At 28.3% G+C, this 19,884-nt stretch overlaps 4 protein-coding genes across 7 annotated transcripts; 3 read left to right on the top strand and 1 right to left on the bottom strand.

Annotated features, from left to right (window-relative positions):
* Positions 1-86: 86 nt before the first annotated feature.
* LOC124423578 (transferrin-like) lies at positions 87-4,089 on the top strand. Its single transcript, XM_046961461.1, has 10 exons — positions 87-215; positions 286-486; positions 1,197-1,424; positions 1,508-1,795; positions 1,865-2,025; positions 2,136-2,251; positions 2,348-2,755; positions 2,853-3,322; positions 3,410-3,531; positions 3,643-4,089. The coding sequence occupies exons 2-10, from the start codon at positions 429-431 to the stop codon at positions 3,958-3,960; spliced, it is 2,169 nt and encodes a 722-aa protein (XP_046817417.1). The 5' UTR covers positions 87-215; positions 286-428; the 3' UTR covers positions 3,961-4,089.
* Positions 4,090-4,129: 40 nt separating this feature from the next.
* LOC124423580 (dihydroorotate dehydrogenase (quinone)) lies at positions 4,130-5,801 on the bottom strand. The gene is made up of 2 exons (XM_046961463.1): positions 5,261-5,801; positions 4,130-5,154 (listed from the first exon to the last, which is right to left on the bottom strand). The coding sequence occupies exons 1-2, from the start codon at positions 5,610-5,612 to the stop codon at positions 4,331-4,333; spliced, it is 1,176 nt and encodes a 391-aa protein (XP_046817419.1). The 5' UTR covers positions 5,613-5,801; the 3' UTR covers positions 4,130-4,330.
* A 339-nt stretch (positions 5,802-6,140) lies between these two features.
* LOC124423527 (anaphase-promoting complex subunit 1) lies at positions 6,141-14,792 on the top strand. Of its 4 annotated transcripts, XM_046961329.1 has the most exons (22): positions 6,141-6,188; positions 6,279-6,328; positions 6,532-6,675; positions 6,746-7,063; positions 7,143-7,222; positions 7,298-7,410; positions 7,651-7,920; positions 7,997-8,402; positions 8,576-8,765; positions 8,840-9,242; positions 9,325-10,308; positions 10,387-10,640; positions 10,790-11,048; positions 11,128-11,631; positions 11,708-11,912; positions 12,062-12,382; positions 12,468-12,696; positions 12,783-12,988; positions 13,077-13,416; positions 13,498-14,143; positions 14,231-14,359; positions 14,468-14,792. In XM_046961329.1, exons 2-22 carry the CDS (start codon positions 6,305-6,307, stop codon positions 14,548-14,550), a joined length of 6,108 nt encoding a protein of 2,035 aa, XP_046817285.1. In that variant the 5' UTR covers positions 6,141-6,188; positions 6,279-6,304; the 3' UTR covers positions 14,551-14,792. The 4 variants fall into 4 exon arrangements, with proteins under 4 accessions (XP_046817285.1, XP_046817286.1, XP_046817288.1 ...); XM_046961330.1 differs by lacking the exons at positions 6,141-6,188; positions 6,279-6,328; positions 6,532-6,675 and having other exon boundaries at positions 6,879-7,063; positions 7,312-7,410; XM_046961332.1 differs by lacking the exons at positions 6,141-6,188; positions 6,279-6,328; positions 6,532-6,675; positions 6,746-7,063 and having other exon boundaries at positions 7,312-7,410; positions 7,686-7,920.
* An 883-nt stretch (positions 14,793-15,675) lies between these two features.
* Positions 15,676-19,881, top strand: LOC124423354 (regulator of nonsense transcripts 3A). The gene is made up of 6 exons (XM_046960975.1): positions 15,676-16,007; positions 16,220-16,634; positions 16,724-16,875; positions 18,213-18,861; positions 18,975-19,264; positions 19,372-19,881. The coding sequence occupies exons 1-6, from the start codon at positions 15,891-15,893 to the stop codon at positions 19,582-19,584; spliced, it is 1,836 nt and encodes a 611-aa protein (XP_046816931.1). The 5' UTR covers positions 15,676-15,890; the 3' UTR covers positions 19,585-19,881.
* Positions 19,882-19,884: the final 3 nt, after the last annotated feature.

Here is a 19,884-nt window from a genome sequence, read left to right as displayed (position 1 = left end):
TTTCTTTTCGACGAAAATATTCGTCATCCGATAAGAAAGATTTATTCCTCGTAATCACCATGTGAATATCTCAAGATGTCAATTTTACTAGATCGAGCTAATGTAGTCGAAAGATAGTTAAGCATTTTAAAATATCAATTGAATAGAGGAAACGAGATAGAAGTACAGTATCTTCGTTTACTTTACTTATTTACATTTTTTTCCATGTGTAAAAGGTAAATGATCGACAAAGTTGTCTTGGGGCTGTATAACAAGCCGCAAAATTTTTTAATGTTATATGTTCAGGGCGTGAATAACCGTTATCAGGACTTCGTTATCAAAGTTTGAAGAGCCAAGAAGAGGTGCGCCTAGTTACGTTGCCCACCGTGAAAACGATTCGATCTTCGCAGTTTACATTCAACTGTCGTCTTGTACTTCGAATATCCACGATGAAGGCTCAATTGCTGCTGATAGTTTTTGTTGCAAGTACTTATGCAATAGACAAATGTAAGTAAATCTATTCTAAAATAAAAACATAATAAAATTTTTCTACTCGATGTATCTAATATATAAGAAGTATAAAATAACTAATCTAGAGAACAATATTTGTAATATGTAATAATATAATATAAATATTTTAAGAATCTATATCTCTTTATTGTAAGTACGTTTGCTAAAGAATTATTCTTACTTTTACACAATATAGAATATTATGAACTAAGATCAATTAAATAGAGAAAATTATATAGAGAAACATATAAATTTTATTCAAGACGAATAAAATTGTAGAGTCTATGAATAAATACTATAGTAATCAAAAGAGCAACATATTATAAACGTATTATATAAAGTAAATGAAACGTAATAAAAAAATCATAAATTTACTACTTTGTAACTATTGATCACGAAGGTACATTCGTCATATCTCATGTAAGATAAATAGATCAACAGAAATCGGGGCGAAGCTTATCTCAATGCCGTTGCGATAAAGTTCTACAAATCAATGACGGTATACATAGATGATCGAAATTCAATTTTGTACTTTTTTATGTAAATCGCATATTCTACATTCGTGCTATATTCATGTCTATCGATACAGATGCAAAACTTTTTATAAAGATATTATCAAATCATGAGAAAACAAAATTGTTAAATATAACATTGTTTTAATAATTTTTTAGGATTTGCAAATTTTATATTATCATTTTTTGCAATAGATAAATTTTGTATGCCAAGCTCAAACGACAACTGTCAAAACATAGAAAAAGGCGATAGTCAAATTGAATGCATTCGCGTAAGTGACAATACTGAATGTGCAATACGTTTAGCAGAAGGCAAAGCAGATTTCGGTTTATTCAGTGCAGATGCATTATTACTGGCCTATCAATTTTATCCCGATGAAATCGTACCTATTTTCGGATTAAGGCATAGGGACAAACTTTTGCGTAAGTAATTCATCTTTAAAATCGAGAAAAAATTATATTAAATCTACTACGAACTACATCATTTTATAATCCACTTTTTTTAGAGAAATATGAATTTCAATCTGTGGCTGTAGTATCTTCGGACATTTCCATTGCTATTAACAGTGGTTTTGAAAGTTTAAAAAATGCCGGTCTCTGTCATCCTGGGTTCAGTAAAGCACAATGGTGGAATGATTACATTTTGAAATATTTTGAAAAAAATACGTACGAAGCTGATTGTCAAACAAATATAACTGCGATAGAAAATGAATTAAAAAATATTAAATCGTTCTATGGTAAAGCGTGTAGACCAGGTGATTGGGCATCTGATGTTAATTTTAGCGCTGCTCTCAGTAAGTAAAATATATTCAATTGTTTTGTTCATATAAAATTATGCATTAATACGTAATTAAATCGTAAAGAGAAGAAATACCCTGAGCTTTGTGCCTTATGCGATAATACGACTGCTTGCAAGTATACAAATGATGAGAAACATGGCCACATAGGTGCTTTGGATTGTTTAACATCGGGACGTGGAAAAGTAGCATACGTAGCACTCGAATACGTTCATCAATACTTCAAAGTAAATTAATGTACAATATTTTTGTAGATTCCTGCAGAAAAATATAGAGAAATTTGAATACTATTTAAAAACTATTAAAAATACAACATAATTAATCGTATATGTTTCAGGAAAATCAAAAATCTCAGTATCGATTTTTGTGTCCTGATGGATCCCTTCATAATTTAACTAGTAATAATCCTTGCTCGTGGATCAAACAACCATGGGGTGCAATTGTTGCTAGAAAGTATACGTGATAATTAATACTGAAATTATCATAAACTCTAATTATCAGATGTAATATAAATGTTATGCTAATTAAATAATAATGTTTCAATTGTAGAAAAGTGGCAGATCAACTTACAAACCTCTTAACTCTCTGGTTATCGGGATCAGCAACATATGCTGTTGAATCATGGTCAGAATCCTTAAAAAGATTTATAGAAGAAAATAACGGTGTCATCACAAATATTACAAGACCTACGTCTTTAGTTAGTTATTTGGCAGAAGGAAGAAAGGAAGTAATACTTTCAGACGTAAAAACTTGCGGCAACGTTATTCGTTGGTGTACTATAAGCATTCTCGAGAGAGCAAAATGTGAATGGATTGCGAAAGAAGCGATAGCTCTTGGTATCGAACCGAAAATTTCTTGCTGGCAAACCAATTCAACATTCGAATGTTTCCGTGACATTGCCGATAATAAAGCCGATATCATTACTATCGACTCAAATTATGGATACATAGCACGAAAGTAAGTTACTCGAAAAACCCCGAAGTAATTCGTTATTAAAAGACAATAACGATGATAAACTAATAGTCTAATATTTGAAATTCGTTTCATTTCATAGAGTTTACAATTTAACGTCCATCCTCTATGCTGAAACCGACAAACAAATCATGAAGGATAGTATGATCATGGCTGTTCTTCGGAAACCCGAAGATGGCAACTATCCGATAAACAATTTTCAACAATTAAAGGGTCATAGAGCTTGTTTCCCTGAATATGGTGGAATATCTTGGTTGAGTTTCGTTAAAATTGCTCGAATGAATCGCATTATTTCGCCAGTTTCTTGTAATTACCCTAGTCTCCTCAGTAATCTATTCTCTGGCGCTTGTATGCCCGGTATAAAGAACAATAATTACGAGAAGAGTATCACATCGGCTATTGCAACCAAGCTTTGTTCCGTTTGTCCGAAAACAAATGATACTCATTGTACGGCAGATAATGACAACCCTTATTATGGTGATAAAGGAGCACTAACATGTTTAAAAAATGGAGACGGTGATATAGCTTTTGTTGAAATCGGTAATATAAAAGGTAGGTGGAATGCATTCTTTGGCTAATTTAATCCTTATTAACTATTTAAATAATATTCATTTTCTTTCATGTGTTGAATTGATAAAGAAGAGAAAAATAATCTCAACCAATATCACATTTTGTGTAAAAATGGCAGTTTGGCTTCAACAACAGGATTAAATTTGGATAAACCAGAGCTTTGTGCTTTATCTGTAACCATCAATAGCGAAGTAAATACTTTATACGTTTTCATTATGATGTCATTAATTCTTTATCTTTTAATTATGACTTTTAAAATAAGAGGAAACACTTTATATCGTGTAAATATTTTTTTCTTATAGGTGGTTGGTCGAAAAGAGTACACAGAGATCGATTCCTTGAATGCAATTATGTCCTTACTAAAACTTCAAGATTGGTTAGGATATCGCGTTTATACATTGAGAGTACTCCATATCTATGGAAAATTTATTGGCGTCAATGATCTTCTGTTTAAAAGCTCTACTATTGGTTTAGAATCCACAACATCAAAAATCGAATCTGTATTAGCTTATAAAGAACTTTTTAATCATGTCGATGAATGTTCATCAGCTGGATTATTAATGTTTTCAAATGTTACTTTAATCGCATTAATAGTAATATCCATTTATTCTATGATATGAAGCTAATATTAAATTATAAATTGTAAATACACATGTTAAGTATGTGTAAAATTGAAACACATTGTATATTCTTTTGTAAGAATACAAAAGTAATAATAAATGACATTCGTCAATTTTTATTATTTTTAATACTGTGAAGTTGTATAATAATAAATTAATAATAACGATCTGTAACAAATCAATTTATCCATATTATACAATTAATGTATAAAATATCTCTTTAAAATTATACATAAATATAAAACATGTCTTTTTAAACACACCATATACATTCATTACAAATTATCATATTTAAATGTGTTATAATTCAGTAATTTACATATGTACAAATCTATTAAATAGTATATTATAATTTGAATTATATTTGTACTTAACTAATCTTTATATCTTTACCAACTGCTTCATTTATTGAAGAAAAACCATCTTTCTTAAGTATTTCATTTAATTCTCTTTTTATTTTTCCAACTATTGGTGGACCATTATATATATATGATGTATATAATTGAATCAAAGAAGCCCCAGCTTTAATTTTATGATATGCATCTTCCCCAGAGAAAACACCTCCTACTCCAATAATTGGAATTTTACCATAAGTCCGTTTATACATGTCTGAAATAATTTTGGTAGAAATGTCTGTAAGAGGTGCACCACTAAGTCCACCACTTTCTCTCTTGTTTTCATTCACTAGATTTACACGTGAAGTTGTTGTATTGCATAAAATCAAACCATCAATTTTTGTTTTTGTATGTAGAACAATATCTGCTATATCCTGTCGTTCAGTTTCAGATAAATCTGGTGCTAATTTTAAAAGTAATGGTTGTTTGCTACCTATGATTTGTCTTATTTCATTCACTTTTGTCAGCAACATTTTTAAATTTTGTTTACTTTGTAAAGATCTAAGTCCCGGTGTATTAGGACTGGATACATTAATTACAAAATAATCTGCTACATCTGAAAATTTCTTAATACCATTTATGTAATCTTGCGCTGCATCTTCAGAATTTTTATTTTTGCCTAAGTTAATACCAATGATACCAACAAAATCTTTATTTTCTTTAAGCTTTTTAATACGTTCCCATACTTTATCATGGCCATCGCTATTGAAACCATAACGATTAACAATTGCATTATCCTCTAATAATCTAAATACTCTAGGCTTAGGATTACCTGATTGTGGCATAGGTGTTATGGATCCTTCAATACATAATAAAATTAATAAAATTAAAATTATTATAATATTTAATATATATTATTAATTACATAATAAATACTATAATAACATTATAAATCATTTTCTTACCTATTTCTACAAAACTAAAACCTATTTTATGCAAGCCTTCAATAGCTTCTCCTTGTTTATCAAAACCAGCAGCCATACCAAGAGGATTTTTAAATACTAAATCCCAAATACTTGTTCGAAGTGAAATAGGATCATTTAATTTTTCTTTAGGGACAAATCCCCATTTTAAAGCTTTTATTGCCATAATATGAGCTACTTCAGGATCTATTTGTTGAACCAAAGGTATTGCTATCTCTTTATAAAATTTTTCATTTCCTTGATAAATGCATATTCCACCAAATAATGCTGCAGCTGAACTTGTAACAGTTATGAACGATTTGATTTTGGCCTTATTACTTAATCGTTGTGCCATATTTAATATTGCATATTTTCAACATACAAAATAAAATAAAAATATCTAATTCTTCAACGTGCATTTACGATATAAATCTTTTTTGTGTCATAAACAAAATACTAAAGATAATTACAGTGATACCAGCTTTGTAATATTTCAACTGTATCTTCGATAATATATTATCATTTCAAATTTTAATTACAAACGATTGTAATCAATTTTGATAAAGAAAATCATAATTAATCATTTTTAATAAGATAATTTTATCTATGCCATTATAACGAATAATTTTTTATTTAAAAGTAAAATATATTCGTACGCATATTATTTAATAACACAATAAAATTATGAATATAGAAAATTTATTATTTTATCTTTCTCAATTTTAATCAAAAATTTACTTTATATTCATTTATATTACAGTAGTTCATAAGATATTAGGCTAAGTTTAGATAATTATTCATTCTTTTTTAATATCAAAAAATTCATCTAAAAAGATAATGTGCCGACATTGGCGCACCTATGAATACAAGATATAACTAAAATTTTTATTTTTTCCTACAAATTTGGCGTCCCTGCTCGGATTGTCGGAAGGTTCTACATTCAACATTATTTACATTGTTTTAAAACGTTTTGCAGAAAACCGTTAATTGTGTGTTTTTTTCTTTATTAATACATATTTAGCAAATCTGGATGAAAGCAGGGAAAAAATGATTGCCGCCTCAGATCCGGTGGTACGTATTTCTCTTTTAAATTATATAATAAAATTAATATGATTTATAAATATACTTGATTAATTCTTATAATAATAAAACGGTAATAATGAAAGCATTTATAAAGAAACTTTATATTACTATGCTTTGTAATAGACATATCCGTATGTATATATTATATATGTGTATTGAAAAACATATATTTTATATATGTCATTTTTAAGGAATATATTCCTGGTGGACGTCAAATTTATTCAAAACATCCTGGGTCAGTAATAAATCAACAGTCATTAAATAATTCATCTACGCCAGGAGAAAATATTCTATTGGAAAAACTCAGTCAAGTTAATATATCAGAAAAATCTTTTGTAAGTTGTCATTATTATATGTTATTTTGATCAACTTTCTAAATATATGCTAACTTAATAAAATGTATAGAAAGAGTTCTGGTTAATACGTGACAATGATACGTGTGGAGAAGAAGAATTATATTGCTCTGGAAAAGTTGCAATTCATTCAAAGGGTGATCAATCCACTCGTGTACTTGAAACTTCATATACTTGTGAAACTGACATAAAACATGCATTATGGTGTACTTTTTGTACAAGTATACCAGATCATTTATCAAGAGGGAAAAATCATAATAATGAGGAGCAATTAGGTGAAACAATAGGATGTATTTGTTTACTAGATTCCTATACTCTTAGGGTTTTTACAGAAAATGGTGAAGACTATGTGTCTAGTTTACAATTTCAGGTAAAATTTATTTCCTTAAAATCCTGGGATTCTTTTTTTCAATATTATGATTAATAATTTATAAATTTAAACAATATAGGTTTCTGCTGTTTGGCCAACAAAGTATGGTATTTTACTTGAAAAAGCACAAATTCCTAAGCAAAACATTTCTGAAACAAGGTATTTTATGACTTATGTATTATTAATGGTTATATAATTTTACAGTAGCAGAATTTTTCTTTTTACACTTTTTAGGTATACTTCATCAGAGACATGTAAATATCCATTGCAAGCTGATGCCAATTTACCTGTAGCATTTTCACTCATGCATCCTTTGGATGAAATATGTCCATTACTTATTAAGCATGGTAAAATTATCTGTACTATCATATCTTATAATGTAAATTTTAACTCATTGGCTTATTATATTTAAATATTTAAAGGAAAATTTATGAATTTAAATGTAGATCCAAATGAACAGTTTTTGATAAAATATTTAATAAATTTATATATAAAATAAAATATAAAGAGATTATTGTGCCAATGGGTTAACAAAGGATATATAAAATAAATAATACTCTGAAACACATTTATTGAAATACTCACAGGAAATGTATCATATATGTGTGAATCAAATCAGCAGATTGTCTTTACTAGTTCTGAACCATCATTGGCTGTAATATATGATGAAAAAACTGGATTACATTCTGTGTATAAAATACGGAAAGCTTTGATAGAAGAATGTCAGATGGTTTGTAGAAACAATGAAACAACACAAAGTTTATTCAATTTTTCAACAAGTGCATCACCATTAAATATTGGTAGTAATATGTCAGCTAATAAAAACTATTCTAATAAAAGTCATATAAATATGTTTGGTAAGCTATTTTTAATCTTTAATTATATTTAATTTTTATATATTTGACAAAAACACTATACAATTTAATTATTCAGGCATAGTTAATCCACATTTAAGTAATGTTGGAGGTGGATATGGCATACCAAATAGTCCTTTTGGATCTCGAGGTACTTCATACACTACAACAGGTTCATGTGGTCAATCTCCTTCGCAAGTGCAGCAACAACATTCACGTTCTCAAAGCCCAATGGCTACCATTTCACGTTGTCAATCTCCAACACATTCAGGATTCTCTCCCTTACTTGGAATACCTAATACAATTATAAATCATCATTCACGATTACATCAAATGGTTATGGGAACTACGCTAAATCACACACAAAATAGTCCTGCTGGTAATGGTAGTAGCATTCAGCTTCAAGATGCTATTACTCCAAGTAAACCTTTATATCCTGAAATATGTCTTGATCATCTATGGACAGAAAATGTAGGAGTTCCAAAGTGAGTAATAATTATTATAGTTACCTATTACATGTTCCTCTAGTCCCCATACCCTATTCCAGATTTTTCCTGTGTCTTCAATTTCTTTGGGTTTTCTGCAGAAAGTGAGTTATATTAAGATGTACAGTAATTAGTTACTATAATATTTTAATGCATGAAATTTTTTTTTGAAGGGATATACTACCAGGACGAGCATCTAAAGTTCTTCTAACATCTGATTTCGTTGGTCAAAGTTATTTGGGATATTTAGTACCAACTAGATCACAATTCTTTTTAGTTCGATTGGAAAAAACTAATAAACAACAACACATTATTTTTGGAATGGTTACAAGTATAATAGCAAAAGATGCAGTTAGTTTGCCAGTTAGTTCCTTTGTATATTCTTTAATTATTTTTGTGTAAATGCTATGTGATAATATGTTCTAATTTTATTTCAGAGTTTACATATGATAGCAATCATTGATTCATCAAATAGTATAGTATTATACTCAGGCACAACATGTGTAGGAAAACTACATGTATCAAGCATTCTTCCAAATCTTACATGTAAATATTTTGTGTCAAATATTAACCACAAGCTCGGTTCTCCGTTTCCACGGCGAAGTTCTTTAATTTCGCAAAATTGTGGAAATTCCCATGAAATCAGATTTGAAGAAGCTCTACATCTTTTGAGTCCAGTCGGTGGAACCTGTGCACAACCACCAATTTTGTTAGAAAATTCTGTGCTAGATCTAAATCTTGTTGGTCTGAAAGATGCAGTGGGTAATAAAATTACTTTAGAATATGGTAATAAAAGTTATTTTCGAATTACGTTACCAACTTGTAGTACATCTCCATTAGGTTAGTAAATTTTTATTAAGTGTTAATAATAACAATAAAAACAATAATTAACAACAAGATAATATATTAAATTTGTTTATAGTTACCAAATGTTTAAAAACATTGCGTAGTGTGTTACAAAAAGACCTTGCAATGCAATTATTAGTAAAGTGGTATGGAGCTCGGAATGCACCAGGTCCACAAGATTTTTCTCCAGTACAAGAATGGTATCTCTTTCTTGTAGTTTTATTTACTTTATTGGGATATGACGTTGAAAAATTACAATTAATACAAAATAATGAAAAAGATCAATTTACTGAACGGAACAGTCCAATGGTTGTTCCAAAAAAGCAAAAGACCAGTGATAATGGATCCAATGATGATTGGATGTACGTAATAAATTCTATTAAATCTAAAAATTCTCAAAGTTTTATTTCTGATATACTAGGATTGACAAAATTTTCTAATACACATGATACATTATCTTCAAAAAATGCTGAATTAAAGACTACAGGAAGAATAAATTGTCAAGCAATTTTATTTTCATATCTTCCTCTTATTCTATTCTCATTGCATTTATTATATGAAGAATTAAAATTAGATTGTGTAATGTCAGAAAGCTTACCATTACTTGCTCAGTTATTATATCAATTAAGCACAGACTTAAAGTTTGATACTTATGCTCATCATTATTTTCTTGATTTTCCAATGCTACATTATTTAAAGAAAACAGTATCTCAAATAAGTGATACAGATCTACAAAAAATAACTACACCAAATTATATCAGCTTAAAGCCACCAGATATATTCAAAACGTTAAATAACTTACTAATTGGTACAAATGTAGTACCATTTCCGTATCTATATCATGTAAACCCTCGAGCAAGAAACATAGTATATTTAACTACACTAGTAGCAAATGAAAACAAAACTGATAAACTAGAAATGGATAAATTTGTAAAATTGATAATACCGGCTGGAAGTCGTGTAGATTTCCAAGAAAGCAGGAATAAATTTGATAGAGATATGCCAAAAAAATTACAACAACCAACAATAGAAAACATTGTGTTATTATATCATGAAATGGGTATGTTGCTATCCATACATTTTATTTACATATCTATTACCTATATTGAATAATGTATTTAATAAAATATTATCTTAGGAATGAAAAAAGAAGATTTAGAAACTTTACCACCAGGAGTATCTTTAATATTAAAGGATGTTATGCACAGATGTAGAGAACGTCCACCATCTAATTGGCCGGCGAATGTATATGAATTAGTAGATCGTCAAGATTTGGCTGCATTAGGTACACATTTAAATTCATTACATATGAACGATCCTAATGATAATGATGGAAAGAACTATCTGACTAAAGATCTGGATCAAGATGATGGAATGGAATTTGATGATAATGTAATAAATAAACAAATATATATATATATATTTATTTATTTTTAGTATATCATTTATTATATATCATTTATTTTTAATAAATTTATATTTATAGATATTAAATTTATTTAATATCTATAAATAGATATTTAAGAAATTCATGTTTATAGATATTAAAACTCAGATTTAATAAGGACCATAGAGTGGCTGAAGTACGGCGATTACTTAACTCATCAAAACCTGTAAGAATAGCAATAATACAACGGCCTGATGTGAGTGATCACGAATTTATAGAAGAACAAGAAAGACATTTGCATGCTCTATGTACAAGAACAATGGCTCTTCCTGTTGCTAGAGGCATGTTTACACTTAGGACTTCAACTCCTATAATTACTGAGCAATTACCAATTCCTCGGCTTTGTTTAACAGGTATAAAGTAAAATTATTGTTTGAAGAAAATATTATATTTGCAAATATATATAGTATAAATATATTTTCTTATAAATAGGTAAAGCACCTCCTCGTGGAACAACAGTAGAATTGGCCCACATAGATGTGCCACCAAACATGAATTTGTGGCCTCTATTTCATAATGGAGTAGCTGCTGGTCTTCGCATTCATCCAAATGCTTCAAACATTGATTCAACTTGGATTGTATACAATAAACAACAGCAAGGCGAATTTGGCATTGAACATTCAGGATTTTTAATGGCACTTGGTTTGAATGGTCATTTAAAGAATCTAGCACCGTTTAGTATGTACGAATATCTTGTTGAATGTCACGAAGCAACTAGTGTTGGTCTTTTGCTTGGCTTATCTGCGACACATCGAGCTACAATGGATGTGTCAATGACAAAATTATTGTCATTACATGTTGAAACCTTATTGCCACCAACAAGCATAGAGTTAAATGTTCCACAAAATGTTCAAGTAGCTGCATTAATGGGAGTTGGTTTGGTATATCAAGGAACTGCTCACAGACATATATCACACGCTTTATTATCAGAAATTGGTAATTATATAAATACCTTTAATAGGTAAATCATATGAATAAAATGCAATTATATTAATCATTTTATTTTAATTAGGAAGACCACCTGGTCCAGAAATGAAAAATTGCGTTGATCGAGAATCGTATTCTTTAACGGCAGGTTTAGCATTAGGATTAGTTGTACTTGGGTGTGGTGGTGCTACTGATCTTGCTAGTATACCTGATACTTTACATTATTACATGGTTGGTGGACATGTACGGCCTTTTACTGGAGCACAAAAGGATAAGTACAAATCACCAAGGTATAAACATGTCTCAAATTCTTAATATGGAATTTTATAATAAGAATTAATAATAATTAATAATTCATAATTTTATTATGAATAGAGCGAAATTTTAGTCTTTAACTAAAAATTCTTTAACTAAAAATTATCATTTATGACGTTTATAGTTATCAAATACGTGAAGGAGATTCTATCAATATTGATGTAACAAGTCCTGGTGCAACATTAGCTTTAGGCCTTATGTACTTCAATACAGGAAATCGAGCTGTAGCTGAATGGATGCAAGCACCAGATACACAGTACTTACTTGATTTTGTGAGGCCAGATTTTCTGCTATTAAGAATATTGGCTAAATCATTAATTTTATGGAATGAAATTCAACCAACTAAATCATGGGTTTCTAATCATGTGCCCAATATCGTTTATAAATATAGATTGCAAAAGCCCACACCAGGAATTACCCAAAATGTGGATCTAGAAACTATGAAGTTAGTTATTATGTAAATTACAAAATAAATTAATAATATATATAACTATAATTTATTATTAAACTTATTTCTAATTTTTTTTCAGTCAAGCATACTGTAATATTATAGCAGGAGCTTGTATGGCTTTAGGACTGAAATATGCTGGAACTGCAAACAAAAATGCATTTAGAACTTTATTTAATTATGCTCAAATGTTTACAGCATTATCTCATAAAACAATTGCGGAGTTAGCAGGAAAATCTACTATAGAAACATGTTTAAATGTGATTTTACTTTCCACTGCTGTTGTCATGGCAGGAACAGGTGATTTAGAGGTAAATTTAAAATTGCACATATATTTATAATTTTAAAAATATAATTATAATTTATAAATTATTATTACATTTTTATAATATTACAGATTATGAGAATATGTAGACACGTGAGAACAAGAGTAGGACCTACTAGTAGCGTTGTTACATATGGTTCTCATCTAGCAACACATATGGCTCTTGGTCTTCTTTTCCTTGGTGGTGGTAGATACACTCTTTCAAACAATCCTAGTGCTATAGCTGCTCTTGTGATTTCTCTTTTTCCAAAATTTCCAACACATAGCAATGATAACAGGTTAATAATATCACTTATTATTAATATTAATATATATAAAATATATATATTCGTATCATAGATAAACTTACGTATTTTTTTATGACAGATATCATCTACAAGCTTTGCGACATTTATACGTTCTAGCTGTTGAACCACGTGTAATTTTACCAAGAGATATAGATAGTGGACAATACTGTTATGCTACAGTACAGTTGACATTTGTTGATGACAATGAAACTCAGGGACAAGAAATGGTTCTTCAAGCTCCATGTTTGCTACCACAATTAAGCAGTTTACAAAAAATAGAATTAAAAGACACCCGATACTGGGAAATCATATTTGAAAAAAATTACAATTGGCAACAATTTGAAGATATGTTGAAGAGAAGTGATTCTTTAAGCGTTAAACAAAGGGCTGGATGTTTATCATATATAGAAGATCCCCATGTAAATATATTTAAAATAAACTAACGATATTAACTGATAACAATATATGTTATTTTTAATTTTGATAATTATAAATTACAGGGTTTCAGAAGTTTAATAGCACAAACTTTAACAACAGAAAAAACTTTTGCGTGGACTATACGCCCAGAATATATAACATCATTTACAAACGATAAAACAGTATTAAATATAGTAAAGTATTTTATGCAAGTATTTAAAAAAGAAAAAAGAAATTATGAAGGAAATGTGAAAGTCATTTTACATGGAAATACAAGTAAAACAAAACACGATTATTTCTCTAAAAATTTAAATAATATAACTTCAACAATAAGCAGTAATTGGAATGAACAATCAGAGCATTCCCAAGGAATGGAAATTACAGAAATGTCATCTGCATTAAAAAATATTAATTATGTTCCTGAAACAGAAGAAACCTGCTATGGAATAACAGAGTTTGAACAAAATTTTTTACAAACATTTGCAGTAATTGTTTACGAATGTGTTATTAAAGATAAAGTTGGACTTTTACCATCATGGGTAAGCATGATTAAAAATATGGAAATTTTAGAAAAACAACCGAACAGTTTTTCAATATGGCAAATAAAGCTTTTATCTTCACAAATGTTACACAAATTGTCTTTGAAAGAATCAAATCCACTTCTTAGTGCAGAGACTATACTTGCAATTAAACAAAAAGTATCACTTACTTTAGATGGATGGGAAAATGGTAATATTTTTAATCTTTATGAATTTACTTTCATTATGATATTTTTTTATAAAACTGTAAATTATTATACTTCGTATATAATTGCAGAATTAATACCTGTAATAAAACATTATTTAACAACTGGAATCATTGAATGTGATTTAAAAACATTATCAAAAATGAGTACATATTTCATTTTTTATGATGTACCTTATTATACAGATAATAAAATATTCTGTAAGTACATAATCCTTTATTTATATATTATACATACATTATAAATAATTTATTTCTTATATATCTCTTTATTATATATATTAACATGATTGAATTAATTTCTTTCAGTGAGACCATTTCAACAAGAAGAAATGTCTACAATATCAAGCATCACATTGTACAAGTTGTATAAAATCTTTAAAACCAATTAATCTCAGTTATATTAAAAAGATCGGTCAATAATTGTTATAATGTATTACTTATATCAAAATATAAGTAATATTTTGATATATATCGTCTGTATATTTAGTGTGTGTGGGTGTGGACGCATAGATGGGTGCGTGCACGCGTGTGCGTATGTATGTGTACATTAAAGTAAAAATAAAAAAGACAAAGTAAATCTGTATTTATAGAAGTTTATCATTATTATAATAAAAATTTCATTCTTTGTTTACTTTTCTGTTTTTTATTTTCGATTCTATCATAATTAAATAAAGATATATATTACTATAAGCGTTCTCAACACACATATTAACTATCATTATATATATGCGTTTGTAATGCTTAATTATTAATAACATTATTTATCATTCAAATAAAAGTATTATATCTGTCTAATTTTATATATATAAAAGCTTGATATCCTAATTCTACATCATGACCTTAAAAATAGATATTAGAAAATAAATAAATATTATTTTCTTACATTGTTTGAATTTTTAAACTTGAATAGATTAAAATAGTAATTATGAACTTGATAAATACGGTACATCACATAATTTCAATAAGGTTGTATACGACAATGTTACTTTTTTACTGCAGTTATAGGGTGTAGGAGTGAATTATTTGGAACATTTGAGAAATATTTTATAAATTTTAAGAAATGAAATGGACAGATGTTTTATTATATCATCTTTACCATATACGAGTGATTCGCTTGTTCTACTTAAACGTGTGATCTCATACGAGTAATTAATTTGTACCATTATATGCCTAACTATATATGAATGCCTGACTCGTACCACTTGTACACTTGATCACAAATTTAAGTATTCAAAATTTTATGGATGCTTCATTTATCGCGCCAAACTGTGACATCAGACAATCTTGCCATCTGATTGGCTATCTATAAGAACCATAACAGTAGAATGCCAACTTATTAAATTTTCAATTGCTACTGTAATTATTATGGCTACTGTTAAGGTGGCAGAATCGAGCAACGTGATTGGTCGAAACTTTACCGTTGTTATTTTGGAAAATTTGTGTGGCCAATCTAATTCAGTCTGCGAATTTTCAAGTCAGAGCGAATGAAACATCTATACTTCATCGACATTCAAGTACTTCTGAACTCTTTAAGCCATTCGGTTGAAGCTTTCGCAGTTACTGCTGATAATAAATAATCAAGATGGCAGTGAAAGCATTGTAAACGCTAATGTGTGTTCTAAATGTCTTAAAGAAAATTTTATATCCGGAATATTTTACTGATTAAAGTAACACGAATGATTATTAATAATACTTGATCTTTCCCGAATTTGATTAATACAAAAGCAGAATGACTGAAGAGACACAGCAACCTGAAACACCCGTGCAAAATGAAGCACAGGCTAGTTCTCCGGATGTTGGTAAACTCAGAGATAACAAGAAAGAGAAATGCCGGCCTATGACTAAGGTATTAATAAAAAAATGTTACAATCTGTTAATACTTTAAATATTTAAAGTTGATATTATATATATATATATATAACAATATATATTATATATAATATATGCACACTCTTACACACACACAATGGATATTTATAATTTTAACAAAACATAATTTTTAATATTATCACTTAAAATATTTATCTTTTAACAAGTTAAATTAAATTTGTCAATTAGGTAGTGATTCGTCGACTTCCACCAACAATGACTCAAGACCAGTTCATTGAGCAAATTTCTCCTTTGCCTGAACATGACTACTTGTACTTTGTTAAAGCTGATATGTCACTTGGTCAATTTGCATTCTCCCGTGCTTATATTAACTTTATGGATCAACAAGATATATTTATGTTCAGAGAAAAATTTGATAATTATGTATTTGTTGACTCTAAAGGCACTGAATATTCAGCTGTAGTAGAATTTGCACCTTTTCAAAGATTACCAAAGAAAAGAATTGGAAAGAAAAAAGATTTAAAATGTGGTACTGTGGAGTCAGATACATATTATATAAGTTTCTTAGAAAGTCTTAAAAATCAAGAGACTGATTCAACTATTGCCCAACCAAAAACAGAATATTCTTATCAGCCAGCAGACAGTGAGTAATTGATTCAATTATAATCTACAAAAATGAATATTTTTTAATGTTATCTTCTCTGTAATTTATTTTATCATTATTTTTTGTAGATACATTAAAAAAAGTTACAACAACACCTCTTTTGGAATATTTAAAACAACGTAAACAAGAAAAGCAACGTCTCAGAGATGAAAAACGTGAAGAGAGGAGAAGGCGTGATTTGGAAAGACGGAGAACTAAAGAAGATCCAATTATATCTAAGGTGAATATACATTTGATATTACACTTGGATTATTGCTATTTCTTATGCTATATTTTATTGCCTTTTAAATTAATAGTTATATACAATACATATTGTTAAATATGTTATAACATGCAAAATTATGTGCTTTTGTTGGTTAAGTGAAGACAAATACAGTATAGAATATTATATACTTGATTGCATAATTTTTTAAATGAAAACATTAATGGAAGTATTATATTAAACATAGTTTTAGATCATAAAATGTTTATACTTCGTTAAAATGATGTATTAATTCTATGTTCTTCACTGTATTTGCTCATTTAGACCTTCCCCTTCACAGCCTGTGTATAATATTGAAGATTTCTGCTCCAAGCATTGTTTTGTTACAACTTTATCATGTACAAACTTAGAAGCCATTCGTTTTGAAAACCAAATTAAAAATGAAAACGAGGTATTTCTATCCGAAGAAAAAAGTAATGATATTTTAAATAGTACTTTAAAAATCGAAAATAAATTACATGCTTACAAAGAATTGAACTGCTGCAATAAATCTACAAATTTATATATAAAACCTAATAAAAGTGTATCACTTATTAAAAAATATATCAGAAATAATAATAAACAGTACAAATTTAACAATGGTTGTGATTTACATAAAGAAAGTTATATTCACAATAATCCTGAATGGGACAGAGAGAGGTGTATTTATTATTGGCATAACACTAAAAATAATTACGTAGATAACAAGCCTAAATTTAAATCTGGTCAATATATTGGAAAAAGTGAGTATTTCTCTATGTTTTCTGAAACACCATTTACAAATATACATAATATGTGGAAATTGCATATGACAAATGATACACTCCACTCAAGAAGCCATAATGCAGTGCATAATTGTGATAAATCATATAATTATAGAACTTGTAGAATAAGCTTACCTGGATTACGAAAAAATTCATGAATTTATAAACTGCAAATGAATGGTCAAGAAGAATATGCCATGTAATTGTACCTTCTATAAAGTGTCTATTTATGGGGAGCAAATTTCTTCCTTGAAAACAATTTTACTTTATGATCTTTTTATAAGCTTATAGATTGTCTTTTAATATGTAATAAATTTATATATTCTTGATAAAACATAAAAGATTTATTGTTATATAATTTTTATACAATAAATTTTTCGAACTAAGTTATTTTAAAGAATGGTGATTGTGTTATTTTATTCTTATAATAATTATGATTTATAATTATACTATATTATAATGTAACTACATTTAAAATTAGTACAATGTAAATTAATCTTACATTATTTAAATTCAAGATAATCTTATATACATAAATAAAATTTATTGTAGGTGCTTAAGAATCCTGATTTGGATAAAGAAACAAACAAGGACAATAAAGAAAATAAAGATGAAAGAGATAAAGCATCACCGAAGGATTTAAAGAATCGCAACAAAAGGGACGAAAAGTTGCGTGAAAAAGTACCTCGAGATAGAGATTTGAAACCTTTAACAAAAGGATATAGAGAAAGAATGGATGATAGAAATAAGGACAGAGATATAAAGCATCAAAGACGACATGAAGATAAAAAACTTTATGGAAGACGAGATGATAGAGACTTCCTTAAAGAAGATAGAAAAAATGATGTCAGAGATGATAGAAAATATGACATTAAAGAAGATCTCAAAGAATGTAAAGAACGAAGGATTGAAGAAAAAAGAGGTAAAAGCTATGAAAAAATGAGACTTGAAAAAAAAAGGTTGGCAGAAACTAAAAGGCATAATGTGGATCTTAATATTGATAATATCAATGTTACTTGTATAATGAAAGAAAATCAGGATATTTCTCAAGAATTTACAGAAGAAGGATTAATTTCTTCTCTCTCTAAAGGAATAGTGGAAAAAATAATGGAAAGAAATAATGGAAAAAACAGTGGAAACATTAAATTAATTGAAAGTGAACAGAATATTGAATCTGTATTAGATCAAAATAAGGATACAGGTATCTTATAATTTTTCTGCATCTTTTCTTAACTATTGTTACATTTTTATTATACCTATGTAATATTAAATATTAATGATATTATAAAATTTATATATATACATTATTTATAGAAACTAGTATTCGGAATGAAAAAGATGCAACTGAAAAATCAAGATCTAATGAACACATTAATAGAGAAACTGTTATTGAAACTGAGTCTGATGAAAAAAAAGAATCAAAACTTGTAAAAAGACGTAGTTCTCTAGAAAGTGGTGGTGAAGGAGGTACAGGGGACAATAATTGCTTGAGACGTCACAAGTCTTTAGATGGTGATGGACAAAGTAATTTACAAAAATCTGAAAATGAAGATAAAGAAAAAGATAAAAAAGATCCACGATTAGAACGTAGAATTCGAAACAAGGTATTTTCTGCATATTACAACTAAATAACTTTATGGAAGAATATTTTGTATTTAAAAAAAAAAAAGCTAGAAATTCATTTGATTATATGTATATTTTATTACTCTAGGATCGACCTGCTATGGAAATCTATAGACCAGGAATGGGAAAATTTAGTAAGCAGCGATTAGAAAGGGAAAAATCAACTAATGACGATCGGGCTTCCCTTTCACAAAGTCCAACTCCAAATACTACAAATTCCGCTGTTTCTAAATCTGCTAAATCTGGAGCAGAAGTTCGTTCTATGACATTTAAGCGTAGTGTTAGTCGTGATATTTCATAACATGTACTGAGCCACATTTATTAATATGTACGATCTATATTGTAAACAAATAGCATATATTTTACAAATAGCCAGATCAGGATAATATCATGTTTCAATTCCATATATTGCTCCTCCACATTTCATACTTGTATATTCAATTCCATGATATCAAATGCACAAATAATTTATTTTTTACATGATTTAATATTATTTCTCAGGAATTTTAAGTCATTTAATAATACGGATTTAATTTAAGTCATGATAATAGAGAGTTAATTCATCTCATACGCAAATATAATTTCGTTTCATTGATAAGTT

The sequence above is a fragment of the Vespa crabro genome, chromosome 4 (assembly GCF_910589235.1).
Source record: "Vespa crabro chromosome 4, iyVesCrab1.2, whole genome shotgun sequence".
NCBI classification, from domain to species: domain Eukaryota; kingdom Metazoa; phylum Arthropoda; class Insecta; order Hymenoptera; family Vespidae; genus Vespa; species Vespa crabro.
This window is presented reverse-complemented; position numbering and strand designations above follow the sequence as displayed.

Bases quoted from the DNA above. Each gene is read 5' to 3' on its own strand.
- LOC124423578 (XM_046961461.1), top strand. From the start codon at position 429: ATGAAGGCTCAATTGCTGCTGATAGTTTTTGTTGCAAGTACTTATGCA. The intron at 2,026-2,135 runs GTAAATTAATGT...TATATGTTTCAG, and splicing joins ACGTTCATCAATACTTCAAA to GAAAATCAAAAATCTCAGTA. The intron at 2,756-2,852 runs GTAAGTTACTCG...TTCATTTCATAG, and splicing joins TATGGATACATAGCACGAAA to AGTTTACAATTTAACGTCCA.
- LOC124423527 (XM_046961329.1), top strand. From the start codon at position 6,305: ATGATTGCCGCCTCAGATCCGGTG. The intron at 11,049-11,127 runs GTATAAAGTAAA...TCTTATAAATAG, and splicing joins TCCTCGGCTTTGTTTAACAG to GTAAAGCACCTCCTCGTGGA. The intron at 13,417-13,497 runs GTAAATATATTT...TATAAATTACAG, and splicing joins CATATATAGAAGATCCCCAT to GGTTTCAGAAGTTTAATAGC.
- LOC124423354 (XM_046960975.1), top strand. From the start codon at position 15,891: ATGACTGAAGAGACACAGCAACCTGAAACACCCGTGCAAAATGAAGCA. The intron at 16,008-16,219 runs GTATTAATAAAA...TTTGTCAATTAG, and splicing joins AATGCCGGCCTATGACTAAG to GTAGTGATTCGTCGACTTCC. The intron at 19,265-19,371 runs GTATTTTCTGCA...TTATTACTCTAG, and splicing joins AACGTAGAATTCGAAACAAG to GATCGACCTGCTATGGAAAT.
- LOC124423580 (XM_046961463.1), bottom strand. From the start codon at position 5,612: ATGGCACAACGATTAAGTAATAAGGCCAAAATCAAATCGTTCATAACT. The intron at 5,155-5,260 runs GTAAGAAAATGA...TATGTATTGAAG, and splicing joins TTTTAGTTTTGTAGAAATAG to GATCCATAACACCTATGCCA.